General features: G+C 40.4%; 1 protein-coding gene across 1 annotated transcript; it reads left to right on the top strand.

The window, feature by feature from the left end:
* Positions 1 to 2,168: 2,168 nt before the first annotated feature.
* On the top strand, positions 2,169 to 15,128 carry LOC103185595 (S-antigen visual arrestin). The gene is made up of 16 exons (XM_007904213.2): positions 2,169 to 2,222; positions 3,882 to 3,956; positions 4,134 to 4,194; positions 4,338 to 4,382; positions 5,347 to 5,543; positions 6,320 to 6,379; positions 6,931 to 6,998; positions 7,241 to 7,376; positions 8,420 to 8,504; positions 9,760 to 9,832; positions 10,003 to 10,140; positions 10,617 to 10,694; positions 11,011 to 11,034; positions 11,300 to 11,346; positions 11,990 to 11,999; positions 14,993 to 15,128. Exons 2-16 carry the CDS (start codon positions 3,888 to 3,890, stop codon positions 15,072 to 15,074), a joined length of 1,173 nt encoding a protein of 390 aa, XP_007902404.2. The 5' UTR covers positions 2,169 to 2,222; positions 3,882 to 3,887; the 3' UTR covers positions 15,075 to 15,128.
* The last annotated feature ends 1,835 nt before the right edge of the window (positions 15,129 to 16,963 follow it).

Genomic DNA, 16,963 nt, shown 5'->3' with positions numbered 1-16,963 from the left:
TTTATAGAGCGCCTTTCATGTCGGGAGGACGTCCCAAGGCGCTGTACAGTTGGGTCAGGACCTGAGCATTGGGGAAATGGTCAGGGTGAGGGAAGGGAGGGAGCGAGGAGGGAGTCAAAGGGGAGCTGAAGGCACGGTCAAATCTGTAATTTAGAAGAATATTTATTGTGACTAAAGCAACATTCTCATCTGAGGAGCGCTCAAAATCGTTTTGCAATAGATTACGTGAATTTGAACAAAGTCCATTTAAATTGGGGTACAGAATGCTTTCATAAGTGATGTTCTTTGTGTCTGAGACCACAAGTGTCAATAATAATAATCCTTGCATTTGATATAGCACCTTATCACGCCTTCGAGAGTCTCAAAACGCTTCGCAGATTATACTGTAAAGTGAATTGATTGTAAATTTTGTGGGCGAAGAAGGGTATTCAAACGGGAGCATCGTGAATAAGATACCTACCAACGTCCACATAAGTACCTTTTCCAGGTGGGGAGGGTAGAAATCAAGAGCAGTTATAAACTGCTCATAAACTGATTCCACAAACAGTTCATTGTGTTATTGAACAGAAGTGATTGTTTTATAAAATTATATTTATTACTTCCAAAGTGTCACACTCTGGTATGTTTCTTGGCCTGTTATATTTGGCTCTACTATTCACCCCCTCACTGATCCCAGCCCCTTCAGACTGAAGGAAGTCCTGATCAGAGGTGCCGCATGAGGAGTTCGATGAATGCAGCAGGAGTTTCGTAGATTCCACTAATGCACAAACTGGTGAGTCAGGAAGCTGTGGATTACAGACCGGATTACACAGGAATTCTCAGTCTGTCACCTTTTGAGTTTAGATCTCACTAGTGGTGAAAATCTGCTCGGCTAATTGTAAAGCTATTCTTTGAAGGGCCACGGGCTCCGTACCACATGATACACCCCACACAATGCTTTCATATTAAGATTTTTGGGGTCCCCTTATGTTTCTCTCTCCCCCCCCCCCCCCCCACCGGTCTCTGCTGCAGGTGGAACGATAACAACAACAAGATTCCATTTATAGAGCGCCTTTAATGTCGGGATGACGTCCCAAGGCGCTGAAAGTGACCATTCTTCAGGTACCATCCCAGTGCCTTTAAGTCTGGGGCTGTTTCTGTTTCCTTAATACCAGTTGTAATTTATAAAATAAAACTAAGATACTTATTTTAGGCTTCTGTCTTTTGATGGGGAGGGGGGAGATTTTCTCTTGATTTCCTTGCAATATGTTCTATTTCCCAGCTGATTGGGCAGTTGTCTACTCCCAGGTCTCTGCCGGGCCCACGTAATAATCCTTGCATTTGACATAGCATCTTATCACGTCTTCGAGAAGTCTCAATGCGCTTCACAGAGTATACTGAAAAGTGAATTCAAGGTATATTTTGTGGGTGAAATGGGCAGCCAATTGTATACAGTAGTGACCCACAAACGATTGTGGATCGAGTGACCAAATTATTTTTTTTTTTTTGAAGGGATTGTTAACGCCAGAAAAGTGATCCACCAATCCACTAACAACCGGGTTCCTACTTACTGCTAAATAAATAGAGGTGTGTGGAGTAAGGAAACTTGCCCAACGTTTCACCCTGCTGGGAATCAAACCCAGGTCCTCTCATTTGCGAGGGGAATGCTCTAACCACTAAGCTACAGGACTCTACAGTTTCAAGAGGACCCTGTGATCAAAGTCTGTTGTGTAGTTTTGATTGATCAGTTCTGACAAGGGCATACTTGCTTCCTCTGATCTCTCAGGTGTTACCAAAGGTAGGTATGATGTGTTAGAAATCTGTTGCACGTGATGCTTTTATTGAGATTATATCATTTTTGAAGTAATGTCACATGGGCAGCAGTGCCCTTGGTGAGAATTTGCTGACTTTTTTTATTTATGAATATAATCTGCTCAGGGCACAGATTTACCATGACCTGTAAAAGGATTATGGAGATTAAAAGATATGAATAGAAAATATGTTTGTATCAGGTGGGTAGCAGGCCACATGCAAGTCTCAGGCTATAAATGCTTCCTACAGCTTCCCTTCAGGTAACAGTGTTTGGCTCCTGACACCCTGAGAGGAAAACTTACTCTTAAACTGACCGAAGGCCCAGAATACATCTGCTAGAACACTGACTCGGTTGACATCCTTGAAAAAGTACGTTTTGGGGGCATTTGCTCTCTCACATTCGACGCTTTTGTTGAGGCCAACTCCTTGAGGTAACTGTTGTACTTTTCATATTATGTTTATTCCCTCAAGTAAAAAAAAAAATAATTTGGTCGCTCAATTCACGACTGTTTGTGGGATCCGTTACTGTGAAGCGCTCTGAGATGCCGTCCGGCATGGAGGGCGCTATATAAATCCAAGTTGTTGTTGGACACTGCTGTGCGCAATTGGCTGCCGCGTTTCACCCACAAATATACAGTCAATTCACTTCACAATATATTCTGTGAAGAGCTTTGAGACGTCTAGGAGATGTGAAAAGCGCTATATCAAATGCAAGGATTATTATGTTTAGTTTGGCTCTACTGTATCTTATTTTCTAACTTGCACAAATTTGGAGGCTGTCTTGGTTAAATGAATGCATACACATCAAGGAACTTGGATAGTACAAAACTGGTTCTTACTGGGCTGAGTGAGAGCCATTCCAATATTGCTTAGGAATCTGCTGCTCTGGCCTGATTCATTCTCAGAATTTACAGCATTTCAAAACAGTGTGCAAATCATAACTCTTAAGGAATCCTTTACAGATTAAAATATCCTAAAGGATATTGAGTTAAATGCATGGCAAACATTTAGCAATGGCCTTTTAAGCTGAAGAGAGCTGCTCCTATGGCGCAGTTGCTAAAGTCACAAGCCACATTTTAAGGAGTTCTCCAGATTTGCTTTCCAGTCTCTATTCAGTTAGTTGATCTCAGCTGAGGTGGGGACCCACAATTGACTTTACCCTTGTTTGTGGAGAGTAAAGCTCAGCTCTGATGCTCTCACAGTTTAAATGCGTACTGTCTGAGGTCACATTTGTAAGTGAATAGACATTCCTTGCGTTTTCTACTTGCATACCTTCAGTAATTTTCAATGGGAATCGATGCTCTTTCCAGAGGAAAATGGTTTATAATCTCCATGCTAATCATCCTTTGACACTCAGTAGCCTGGTCACTTCGCCAGTTGAGGAAATTTCTCTTAAGATTTGTAGAAAACAAATTAAGCGAGTGAATTGCTCTGAATCCGGGTTATGGATGGTTCATTGTTCACAGCCAGTCACTGGTGACTCAACCGGGCTCACAAACTAAACTCATAACTTTGTCCAAATTGTTGTCTGTGTTGTAGATTTCTGTGGTTCAATGGCGTGAGTTACGCAAATGACATTTTGCGTAGATCAAAACCCAGACCCTTTCGGAACCATGTACATAACTCCTAGAGACAAGATGCGGAGCAGGACAGGAGAGGCCTGGTACCAGGGTTCCTGCATTCGTACTCAGGCAGTGATGCATGTTGTAGAGGAAATAGAAGCAAATGAGAAGAGAATAATTGAAGATTGTAATGCAGTTGTTTCGGGGTATAATAAGGGCAGTGATTATCCTGCACATATGCTGCATTTATGGGATCATTACTCTCATCGTCTGCCACCGATCTCATAGAGGAGAATTATATAAACTAACTAATGTAAAACCAAGCCGGCTTTAATGACATCAGGATAACATAAGGTGTTACCTAGGTCACACAGGCAAAGGCAGTTGTAATTTGTTCTTTAGTGTACAACATTCGCCTCCAGTTGGACAAAATGGATACCGCTTGTTAACTACTAGGGGCTGGACCTTACATAGTTATTTGATTATTTTGGAATGCATGCCTATCAATATTTATTATCATTTTTTCAGACTAAGATGAGTGCTGCTGGGAAAAAGGTATCCACCAAGCAAGTTGTCTACAAAAAGACATCCAGGGACAAGTCGGTAAGAGATCCTCTTTTCTTCTCCATTACCTCCTTCTAAAGGCTTTCTCCCTTTCCTTTGGCCATGTTAATTCTGGCTGATGACATCTTATCGACATAACTGACCAGCAGAAATCAACTCAATCTGATCTCCTCCTATTTGTTCTGTTGATGTAACCAGCTCTTACTTCTTTCCTAGGTTGCAATGTACTTGGGAAAGAGAGACTTTGTGGATCATCTAGATCATATCGAACCTGTGGGTAAGTGAAGATCACTAAGTTCATTTAGATATCATTTCAGGTGGGTTTAGTTAGAGGGATGTGCTATCATTTGCATTCACGGCATGTTTGTGTTACTCCAGAATGCCTGCTGATCGTCACTAATGCTGCGCATTTCTCTGCAGATGGTGTGATTGTGGTGGACACAGGCTATGTGAAGGACAGAAAAAGTGAGTCTTAGATTAGCTGGCATCTTGTTAAATCAATGACCTGGGAAATACAGTATGTTCAATATGTTGATGATATAGCGATATGATATAGACTATAATGATATTACATGGTCACCACATAAGAATAATATGAGTGGTAATCCAGTCCCAACAGGTCTAAAGTTACAAACTTCAATTTGGTCCTTGGCTTGGGTATCCATAGATCCATAGCAATTTATGGTACAGAAGAAGGCCATTCAGCCCATCATATCTGTACCAGTGGACAACATGTCAGTTTGAAACCTACTGTTAGTTTGTCCTGAGTTGGTGGTTCTGGCAAAAGTACACAAAGCTCCATTAAACAGCTTCTGAACATTAAACACACTTTTGCAGATACTGTCAGTGCTTCACTAACAATAAGATTGGAATTTGATCCTGCAGACCAACTGGAGGATCAAATTTACTTTAATTGTGATTCTTGTGTTTGTCAGGGTGAGGGATCTTCGTGCTGGAACAGGGAGCATTTTCCAATTCTAGGCGATCAGTGTGAGCATCAAGCTCACAACTCCCAAGTCAGATATTACATGGGTTTGAGACAGAGGCAAGCTCCCACTGTACAGCCCATCAAAGGGCCTCAACCCAATCTGAGCAACTGCCCTTACTGCAACAGCGTGAGGTTTTCTTTTACGCCTGCTCCCTATGAGTGAAACTCCAAATTAATACCATGTTAATAGCAGCTTTGTTTGTGTGCCAATCCTCTGTAGGAACTGAGTAGAGACTGTTCAAATGCCTTACAAGTACAATAGGGCCTTTACAATCTATATTCTTAATAAATTATGCAGAAAAATATTCACCCAGGATCTTGTTCCATCCTGTTCCGTCTTTCCTTCTCTTGACTCCTCCAGACTCTGGGTCCTTTGTGTGTAACGACGATCTGTTTGGCTACTCTTTATCTGATCTAATGCTTCCTTCACTCAATCCTCAGTTTACTGCAGACTGAGCTGCATTTTCCACTATGGCAAGGAGGATATGGACGTCATCGGCCATCCATTCAGCCGTGACCTGTATGTGAGCACAATCCAGATATACCCTCCTACCGAGGAGACAGCCCATCCCCTGACCAAACTGCAGGAACGACTGTTGAAGAAAGTTGGAGATAAGGCTTATCCCTTCTGCTTCCAGGTAATAATAATCCTTTCATTTGATATAGAGCCTTATCACGTCATTGAGACATCTCAAAGTGCTTCACACAATATACTGTAAAGTGAATTCACTATATAATTTGTCGGTGAAATGTGGCAGCCAATTGCACACAGCTGTGTCCTGCAAACAGTCGTGGATTGAATGACCAGATTATTTATTTATTTGAATGGATTGTTACCCCCGGAAAGTGATCCACCAATTGACTAACAACCAGATTCCTATTAAACAGAGGAGTCTGAAGTAAAGAAACTAGCCTAAGATTTCGCGCTGCCCGGGATTCAAACTCGGGTCCTCTCACTTGCGAAGCAAGTGTTTTAACCAATACGCTACAGGACTGCCAAGTTTGGTTATATTATTACATTTGTAGTTATGGATTTGTGGTGACCACCACAAGAATCACAGACTGGGTATGCTTGGATAATAATAATAATCCTTGCATTTGATATAGCGCCAAATGTCTTCACGTTTTCGAGACGTCTCAAAGAGCTTCACAGAATATACTGTAAAGTAGATTGACTCTATTTTTGTATGTGAAACATGGCAGCCAATTGTACACAGCAGTGTCCCACAAACAGTTGTTGATTGAGTGACCAAAATATTTTTTTTAAATTTGAAGGTTTTTTTTGAAGTGATAGAATTTTTCTGTTAAGTTGTGTCTGTTTCCTTTATTTTCTACAATATCTGATCCTCTTAAATAAATTTCCTGAATTCAGTTACTCTGACACCATCAATGTTTGTGCCTTTTCCCTTGACAGCTCCCAGACCACCTTCCCTGCTCTGTCTACCTCCAACCGAGCCCCAGTGAACCAGATAAGGTGAGATCTGCTGGAACCTAACCTGCCTCATCGTAACATCATTGAAAATAACTCAACATATGTGAAATGTGATCAATATCCATCATTAGTTTGAGTTTTCTAAAGCATGCTGATGCCAAATAGTGAGAAACACTGGAATCAAATCAAGAAGTTTAAATGGTTTATACATAGAATAATTGAGTTATATGCATTCTAATCAAGGGGTTCAGATAGTGTCAAAGAGTGAAGCAGGAAGACGTTTTTGAACAGTCTTGGGGTTGCTAGGGAGAGAAAGATATCCAGAATGTCTTTCATGATCACTATTCAGTGGAAATTCATGTGAAGATAGGATGAATAACCTGCTGAAACACATTGTCTAGGCTCATACATAAAGAACAGGCATTTTGGTGAGATAACCCAAAAAGTATTTTGAGATGAATAAAGAGAATTTTTCAAAACAAAAATAAAATAATGCTGGGGTAGATTTGTGTCTGGCTTGACTAGCAGAGATTTTGTAGGAAACCTTCATTTTCCTAATATTTCTGACCCTTTTGCTTCCTGTTCCCCTTCAGTGCTGCTCCGTGGATTTTGAGATTCTCAGTTTCTGCGTGCAAAGTTTGGAGGATAAGATCCATAAAAAGTAAGTAATCAGGACTATAATGAAATATGTTGAATGATTTATGTCTCAAACTCAAGAGGGAATTGATGTTTGTCATGGGAAGTGGAATTTGGACAGGTAGCCCACAGTTATCTTTCTGAGTCCTATACGTTCTGTCGATAACAGTACAGGATGCATACAATTATTCTACAGACCTCAGTCTTGATCAGGTTTGGGTTCCCTGGATTCTTTCTAATAGATTTTTTTCCTGAATCTTTTCCTAGGAGTTCCTCACGTTTGATGATCCGTAAGGTGCAGTTTGCTCCGGATAAATCTGGGCCGCAGCCAACTGCTGAGATAAGCCGGCACTTCCTCATGTCAGATGATCCCCTGCACTTAGAGGCATCTCTTGATAAGGAGGTGAGGGGGCCTACCCAATACACCTGCTAATCTCGCAAAGATCTGCTCTTTAAATCAGACATACAACCCTGTTTTAGCATTTTCTCTCTGTCGGGAAGGTGCTGACTCTTGCTAGTGTCAATGAGTGAACCAGGAAGACTTTTTTGGACAGTCTTTGGGTTGCTAGGGAGAGAAAGATATCCAGGATATCCGTACATGATCACTAATCCCCAGTGGTAATTTATGTGAAGATAGGATGAATGAATCTTGCTGGACTCTTGCTGACGCTACCCCATGCGAAGGGCACTATATAAATGAAAATTTTTGTTGTGTAGTGTTTTGTTGCTGCAGGTCATCCTCATCCTATTAGTGAATCTTTCAATACAAGCCTATACAGTGATGTTGGCTGGTTAATTAACCACAGGGAGGGGGAGCAGTGAGCCTCAAATGCTTTCCTAGTTAAGCTAAGCTAAATCACTATCTGGAAATCAAACGTGCGACCATCCATTCTGTTTTCCCAATGATGCCCCATTTAGATAGAGAGCCAGTTCTTTTTCAATGAGTTATTCAATACATTGTTGGTGTTGATTCCTTTATAGGGGAGTTTCTTCAACAAATCCACAGAAGAAAAGATCCTTCTAAACTGTCATCCTTTATTTCTCTCACACAATCTAAATCAAACCACTTGCTTACATCTAGACCACATATGCCTCTCATCACCTTATTGACAATACGTTGCATTTATAACATTGTTCACACAAAAAAAAACTCAAAGCACTTCACAGAGATGGAATGGGACCTTGGTTCATTCATCCATTAATCTTCTATTCTCCAGTGAAAACAATTTCACAAATCTGTCCTCACAACATAGAGCCCCGTATTTTACCATCATCCTCGATGCTGTTCTTTCAAGACTCTACAATGCATGAACTTTATCATATATTTAGTTCATTTCCGACAAATATTCCATTGGGGAAACCATTGACAAACTCATAATTGGTCTGTTAATTGAATGTAGTAACTGAAGAGATGGCTCTCTGAGTTTGCATTGTGTTCTTTCACAGACTTACTACCACGGGGACCCCATCAATGTGAATATCAAGGTGAAAAATAACTCCAACAAGTTAGCAAAGGGCGTCAAAGTATCAGGTATGAGCTTTACACTTGAGGATAGGGTCCAGCTTGACTCCCAGGTTGGATGGAGGTCTGCGTATCTGCAATCATCTGTTTGAGAAAATATATTTTTTTAATCTCTAGTCCCATTTGCCTGTGATACTCTTTACCACCTGTCCATAGAGGTTCAATCGGATCATACAACAACAGGTGTAACTAATTACACTAATTACTAATTACAGGTGTAACTAATTAATTTGTGGAGTCCTGTAGCTCAGTGGTTAGAGCACTCGCTTTGCAAGTGAGAGACCCGAGTTCAATTCCAGGCCGAGCGAAACCTTGGGCAAGTTTCCTCACTCCGCTCAGAGCCTAATAATAATCCCTCCAAAACCCAAAACAATAATAAATCGGTCATTTTCAATCTACGACTGTTTGTGGGACATTGCTGTGCGGAATTGGCTGCTGCGTTCGCCCACAAATATACAGTCAATTCACTTTACAGTGTGTTCTGTGAAGCGCTTTGGGACCTCTCCCGACGTGAAAAGCGCTATATCAAATGCAAGGATTATTATTATTATTAATTGTGAACCCAAAATATGTGGTTTGCCCACCATAATTAAATAGGTTATCAGCACTTGTGAAATATCAATAATAATAATATGAATAAAGAGTTGAGTTCACAAGCTGTGCTGTGAAATAGCGATTGTTCTTTACTGGATAGTGATTATTCATTACTGGTGCCTACTAGGGATGTGATTTTCACTCTTCAGAAATCCCAACTGAATAGTCAGTGATTTGGAAGAAAGTTGACCCAAAGGTTAGTTTGCATAACTACATACTCTGAAGCAATGAAGGACTGATCCCTGATATCATTGTCAACATAGTATAGAGGAATATAACAACATCAACAATAAAAACAATAACGTTGAAAAGTCCTACCAAAACGAAATGTAATTTCTTGTTGTTGAATACAAGAACATAATTTAGGTTCAGCACTTGTCATTTGTTGTTGTTTTTATTACCAAAATGATACATCTGTATGGTGCCTTTCGTGTCGGGAGGACGTCCCAAAGTGCTGGACAGTCAAGGATTTGGACCGAATAGAGCTGTGTCACAAATCGTTCATACCATCCATATGAATTTCTGACTTTTCAGTTAAAGACAGGCTTGGCGTGGACCTGTTTTTCCTTTCATTCCCATTAGCTTCTTAAGATCAAAGAGTTTATTTCTGTATGAAATTGCTTGCGTGTGTTTGCTCAGCGTTTATCGTGTGTATTTTCTTTGCCGTCAGTTGAACAATTGACCCAAGTGGTGCTGTACTCCAAAGACAAATACGTACAGGAAGTAGCAGTGGAGGAAACAGAGTAAGTGGACTCTTCATTTACCTAGAGCAGCTGGGAGCCCCTAAACCATTATAGCCCATAGATGAAGCACAGCTTTGAGCCACATTGCCAGATTCTCTTCAGAGTAAGTCAGGAGAGGATGTACTTTACATGTGTATAAGATTTTGTTTGATTATTAATGTTTTATACAGTGAGCAGGTGGCACCGAGTGCTTCTCTCTGCAAAACCTACACTCTCCTGCCATTAGCTGCCAATAACATTGAGAAGCACGGCATCGCATTAGATGGGAAACTCAAACAAGAAGAAACCAACCTGGCGTCCTCTACCATGTAAGCCAAGTGGCGGCGGGGGTGGAATTGGTTTGGGGTGTGGTTAAATAGCTTTTCCCAGTGATTCAGTATCCAATCCCATAGAGATAGCAGGATCAATCAGTCTTTGCTGAATCAACTGATCTCAGTAGTGTGTGTGTGTGGTGTGGGGATGCTAGCTACTATTGGCCTCAGTGTCCTGGCTAAAGAAGAAGAGTTAAAAAAGGTCCCCTCTTCTGATTATTATCAATGAGTTTGCTGCAAAATAAATATATGTATATGTGCTCGTGTGTGTGAGGCAGAGAGAGGGAGAGTATTTGTGCGTACGTGCAACCATTGCCTGATTAATGTTCATCAGTGATGTCTGATTGTGTCACTGGCATTTCCAAGTATGTCAGTACTGTCTCCTACTGTTGATGCCATTTGCACGTCTCACCATCAGCACCTTTGCTGAGTGTCACAGTGGAATACTAGATTGGCGTTATTTTCTTTTCCAGGATAAAGCCAGGAGTTGCCAAAGATGTTCTGGGAATGCTTGTCTCCTACTCAGTCAAAGTGAAGTTAACAATACCCGGGTGAGTCTCTTTTAACTGTATAACTAGCACCCCGTAAGTGTGGGGCTAAAATAGCATGCCATCGTATTGTGTAGATCAGTGATGGTCAACCTTTTTGTTTGGCCAACAAAACAAATTCTTAATTGAATATTTTTTGATATATGCCGCAAAGCTAGAAATATTCTATCAAGAGAAAACTGGAAACAAAACAGTGATTTAAAACAAACCTAGTGTGAATGTTCAGCTGGTGCCACTTCTTGATGGTCCTGAGGGTACTTGCATGCTTTAAATAGAAAAGCACAGTAATATTAATCTCTCTGTGTTTGCTTTCTTGCAGTGTGTTGGGTGATCTGACAAGCAGGTAAAGTTTTAATATCATGTGAATTTCTCCACATTCATTAGTAAATTGTTGACTACACAGAAAGATTGTCTGTGATTTTAAGTGGGGCATGTTAAATGCTCTAAGGCGGTATATTACTTTTATATTTACACTATTTTAATGCAAGCTGTTAACAATAGCCGTGAGAAACGTTTTGAAGGAGCAGGCTCCCGCTGGGGCCCTGTGCTTTGTGGTACAGTGTTTTAAAGGTTGGCTTTGCTGAGACTTTTAATTTCTTTCCCTACAGTGACGTAATAGTGGAACTACCATTCATGCTCATGAACCCCAATCCTGGTAGGTACTAATAGTTATGGTGGTAAGTCATTGTGGGATCTATGAAACACATGGCTGGTTTGCCAAGATACTCTGATCCTGTGTTAGGATTTGTCTAGAAGTCAGCGAAAAGAATAAATAATTTACACGTTTGATCACTTCATCCACTTTAAGCAGTTTATGCTACAAGTTAAACGACAATATACAGCATTATTCTATTATACATTCAAAGACAGCAGAGAATATGGTGTGGGCAGAGGAGTGGGGAGTGCTGATGTTGGTAGGGTACATAATACAGAAAAATAGTATCTCTTTTAACCATTTACTGCAGGTTTAGAATGTGCTGATGTGTTCCACTTATTCTGTAAATTCCTCAGTTTACCCAAGTTGATATAGTTGATATAACTCTTAAAATTAATTACATTGATGTCCAGTTATTCCTTATGCACTGTGCTTGATATAGCAGAGTAAGTGATTGCAGTTTATAAAATGTTACTATTGCGGTGTTTAGACTTTAATGGACTACACAAGTGTTAATCTGAGTCTGATTTGGTATAGATTCCTTGACTTCATACAGCTCCATGTATGTTTGTGTGTGTGTCAGTCTCACACTAATGATTATTTTTTATCTCTCAATCTTTCTCCCTGTTTATTCCACCTACAGATACTTCCAAGTAAGAATCTTTTCTTGTTTCTTTTGTTTCTGGTTGATTGGTAGAATGTTGAGGAAACGGGGGCAGGGGTGTGGTGTTTACTGGTTGGGTAAAGTACCTGATCTTTGCGCTTAAAGGGATTTCTATACTAAAAAGAGATTTCCTCTCTATAAAGTACAGTGACAAGATCAGTAACTACTAATTAGCTGAATTGTACACCACTTTGATCAAAGCTCGATTATTTAAAAATAAATTTGATATTTACATAAAGTACCCTAGTTACATAACTGCATCTGTTATTGATTAGAACTGGTGAATGTAAATCTGCTAGAATCTTTTAATAGCTGTTGAGAAATACGTCAACCTTCACTGAGGGTAGAAAAGAAAAACAAGAAATAGTGCTGAGGTGACACAAACATTGGGCCTTATAACCCTGCAAATTGAGAAGTTTGAGGTAGTTGAGGAGTTACACAGTCTAGAGATTTGAGCCTTCAGATACTATGCCCTTAATCTCTGGAACTCTCTCCTTCTACCCCTCTGTTTCTCTCTTTCTTTATGACCAATTTTAAAACCCATCTCTCTGACTGTGCCAATGGATACCTCGCCCTTTCCCTTCCTGTCCAACTATGTCTTTGTAATGCGTTCCGAGATGTTACCATAACTGAAGGGCACTATATAAATACAAATTGTTGTGGGGAAGAAAGGGTTAGTATAGGAGATTAATCTTGATTTCAACACATAGTGGTTTAACTTGTGATATTCATAACAGAGATGGGAAGAGCTAATTTCACCTCTTTCATTGTACCGAGAGGTCATATTGGGGTCAACTGTGAGTGATTTCCTCTCCGTCCCTTTTTATATTTTGGAACATCTTGAAAATCACAATTTAGCACTTTCCATGATTTTTGCAAATATTGCAATTTAGATCTGCATAAGCATGAAAGGAGAAGCACAAGCATTGAAAAAGCTTAGGAGGAGCAAACGAAGGAAGTTCACGAAACAGTGACTGACTATTGGGAGTAGTGTGCTTTTAGTTTAGTTACTTTTTATGTTTAGTTACTTTCATCTATAGTTACTTCTGTCTGATTGATCTAAGAATAGAATTCTGAATGAGGAACAGTCACAAATAACTATTGGAAATGGAAGAATGAAGTAAGATACAGTGCTTAGGAAGTTGTTGATCTTACAAGGTGCTTACCCTGAGAATTTATTTAACTGGTGCATTATACTATGTGTGCCTCGTATCACAGCTCTCTATTTTGTGTCTATCGACTGCACTGCCTTGTGTTATTCAGCTTATTTTACTGAACCCAAACTTGCATGTGTGTCTAATTATTTCCAATACCCTCAACAGTAACTCATCTCCACACTGTCAGTATCAACCCATCGCCACACTCTCAACATTTCGCCCACAAAATATACAGTCAATTCACTTTACAGAATATTCTGTGAAGCACTTTGAGACCTCTCGATGGCGTGATAAGGCACCAAATCAAATGCAAGGATTATTATTATTATAAGAGAGGTTTGAATAAAGAAGGTCCTTTGGCCAATTTACTTTCAGATTCCCAGGATGACCAACATAAAACAACAATTTGCACTTATATAGCGACAACCATGCAGGGTAGTGTCTCAGAGTGCTTAACAATGGCAGGGCCTAACTCCAAACTGGGGAGGTGGCCTTAAGCATGGTCAAAGAGCAAAGGTCTTCAGGCGGGACTTGAAAAGGAGAGAAGGGGCAAGGCAGAGGGATTGAGGGAGAGTGTTCCAGAGTTTTGAGGCATAGTGGCTGCAAGCGTGACCTCTGATGGTGTCGAGCGGAGGCGCCGGGTGGGGATTGGGGAGTGAGGAGGTCAGAGAATTAGGGAGGTGCCAGAGAGTGAAGGGATTTGAACACGAGTGTGAGGGTATTGAAGTTGATCTGTTCGGTGATGGGGAGCCAGTGGAGCCTGACCAGAACTGGTGAGATGTGGGTACAGAGTTTGGTCCGTGTAAGTATGCAGGCAGCAGAGTTTTGCATAAGCTGGATCTTTTGAATAGTGGAGCTGGGGAGACCGGCATGGAGTTTGTTTGTGTAATCCAGGTGGGAGGTGACAAACGCATGCACAAAGGTTTCGGCTGCATTTGGGGTAAGGTATAGGGTCGGATACCAGAGAGATCTGCTGCAGCCACCAAACATGTAATATTCACAGGTTCCTGAACCTGGAATGCACAGTATCTCACCTATGTGGCTCAGTGCTCCACCTGGTATGCTCCGGGATTGTAGAGTGACGGAAGTAAAAGGGCAGCATTTTGCACTCTGGCTGATGGGACCTCCATTATCTGATAGCCTTCTGCTGCCTGGCAGTACAGATGGTCTTAAGTGTAATTGCTTTGCTATGAGCCTGGCTTCTCAGGGCAAGTACAAGGGGGCACCATCTCCTGAGATCCTGATGTTGTCCTGTTGTGGTTGCCCTGAGGACACGATGGAAGAGGCTTCCCAGCAGATCAAGGGAAAGGATGTTGATTGGAGTTAGATGATGATAAGTGAACAACAGATCACAATGAGATTTTGTAAGGTATAGAAGCTCATCCTAGCTCATTATTTTACTTCCCTAATTCAGGGACACTGAAGCCATTTGTAGCAACTGGTACCTTGCTGAAATCATCTATCAGCACGGTAGAGATTCACACCTGCAACCTTCTGATTTGTGCAGCTCAGTTCTGTACCAAGCTAAATATTGCACTTAGTATTGTGGGATATACAATATACTGTTTTACACAATTGGGAGATATACTGGAGTATGCAGCTAATCCTCATTTTTATTTGCCATCTTATTTTTAAAGGAACATTCAATCTTATAAACAGGAACAACTACTGTGCTTTAATTTTGATCCTTGACAAGAGTTCTCATTACGGGATGTACTCCCCAGAGGAGTACTGTAGCTGTTCTGTGCCTGTTGTTTGTTTGCTGTATGCCAAGAGCTTGTGAAAATGGCTTTTCTAATTCCAACTCTACTGAATTTGTCTCCAGAGATGAGGAAGATAATGAAATGGCCATTGAAGATTGTCCAGATGTCCAAGACGCAGCGGATGGGGAGGCCGATGATGATTGACAGCCCTGACTAGCCGTGTACCATTTGATCACTTGCTATCACACAACAAAGAATAATGCGCTTAGTGGGTGTAGCCTCTCTAACTTTTCTGCTAAGAAAGGATTAATTTATTTAGTAACTTTGGTTTGACCTGAGAGAGGTTGAGGAAATGTTCCCTTTGGATAAATCTTTTCTGCAGATTACAAGGTGGGTTATGGGTTTGTTAGCAGTTGTGTTCATGTGGGTGAATGTTCTCAAGTTTCATGGCAACGTAAATGTGGAATAAAACCAACAGGTGAAGTAGCTTATGAGCAAGCAATGTTTGATATCATTAATGTGTTTAGCAGCTTATTGTGAAGAGCAGACAGACCATTTAAGTATATCCAACACAGATTGGCTGATGCTTTCTGTTGTCCATAAGCAGGATATTCAGAATGTACCCAATGCAATGCACCAAACCACCCATCCCAACTGGAATGAAACCACTCTATAAATTCAAGGATTTCAAATGTGACAGTCTCGAAGTATAGAAATTTATCAACGATCATTCTTTCCGTCTGGAGAATCTTTCAAACTGCTTATGTCCCATAAATATACATAGCAAGCAGAGCAGAATGGCCCAACTGTGAGATATGTATATGGACTGCTTTGAGATTCACTGGCACTGTCTCTGGTATCCATTATTCAGTATCCAAACCACCCAAATCCCTTGCAAAAGCTGGCTTTTAAAACAAATCAGTGATAAACTGTCTAAACTCCTCAATTCCACTTTGTAATCACGCGCAGGTGTCATTATACTGTAAAAATAAATCACCTGAACTCCTCAACAGGAGGGTTGGTCTTCAGGAAGGATGAAGTCAAATGAGCCAAAGAACCCATTCAAAGTAATTGAGTGGAAGTGAAATGGATGAGATTAAAGATTTTCATGATCCTGAATGAGGAAACCCTGGTGAGTTGGGGAAAAGATAATTTCAGAAACTCTGACGCGGAAATAAGATTCCAGTTTGTAACACTCTCAGCTCAGGTGAACTTTTAATATGCTTGTAAATGGCATGAATCCTAGGATTAGATTCTAGTGTGTATGCCTGGACATGTGTTTCTCTGTTTATTACTGCCTTTGACTCCAGACATAGCTGTTGAAGTTAGCCACAACTCAGGCATTAAATCAGCACAGAAACATAGTCAATGCCATCCCCTCAGCTCTAAACTGCAACTGTTTCGTGCAATGTTCCAAACAGTTAATTGTTTCAGAAATTAAGATGCGCATTATTGATTCATTATTTATTTAAGAGTTTTAAAATTATGGTTATATTTCCTGTTTTATTAGAGATTGTTAGTGTGCAATAAAAATATATACAAATTATTTGTGGTGCTAAAATGTGAGTACTTTCTCTGTCACCGGAATGTTTAGCGTTTGAATGAGATTACAATTCAACGCTCCATTCCAAAAATAAATGATAATATAAGCACATTCATACTATGATGTACCAATGTTGATTGACACCTACTTCTCATCATTCATTCAAATGCCTCAAAGCACTTCACACAGATTCCTCTGTAAACTGTAATGACTTTTATATAGAGAAATACAGCAACCAATTTCTGCCAGCAACGCTCCAAACAGTAAGGTGTTGAATGGCCAAATTATGGGAAATTTTTGGTGTGTTTTCACTGTTAAAGCCCTCCACCATCTATCTCCGCCCTACCTCTGTCACCTCCTAACATGTAAGAACAGCAGCTTGTACTTAAGTAATACAAAATTCATAGTCATTACATTTTACAGTATATAATAATAATAATCCTTGTATTAGATATAGCGCATTATCATGTCATTGAGATGTCTCAAAGTGCTTCACAGAATGTATTGCAAAGTGGATTGACTGTATTTTGCAGGCAAAATGTGGCAGCCA

This window comes from Callorhinchus milii, unplaced genomic scaffold (genome assembly GCF_018977255.1).
Source record: "Callorhinchus milii isolate IMCB2004 unplaced genomic scaffold, IMCB_Cmil_1.0 Scaffold11, whole genome shotgun sequence".
NCBI lineage: Eukaryota > Metazoa > Chordata > Chondrichthyes > Chimaeriformes > Callorhinchidae > Callorhinchus > Callorhinchus milii.
The sequence above is the reverse complement of the archived record's forward strand: the minus strand, read 5'-3'. Positions and strand labels throughout refer to the sequence as shown.

Excerpts from the sequence above, each read along its gene's own strand:
- LOC103185595 (XM_007904213.2), top strand. The coding sequence starts at position 3,888 with ATGAGTGCTGCTGGGAAAAAGGTATCCACCAAGCAAGTTGTCTACAAA. Across the intron at positions 3,957-4,133 it reads AGACATCCAGGGACAAGTCG|GTTGCAATGTACTTGGGAAA; the intron begins GTAAGAGATCCT and ends CTTCTTTCCTAG. Across the intron at positions 9,833-10,002 it reads GTAGCAGTGGAGGAAACAGA|TGAGCAGGTGGCACCGAGTG; the intron begins GTAAGTGGACTC and ends TGTTTTATACAG.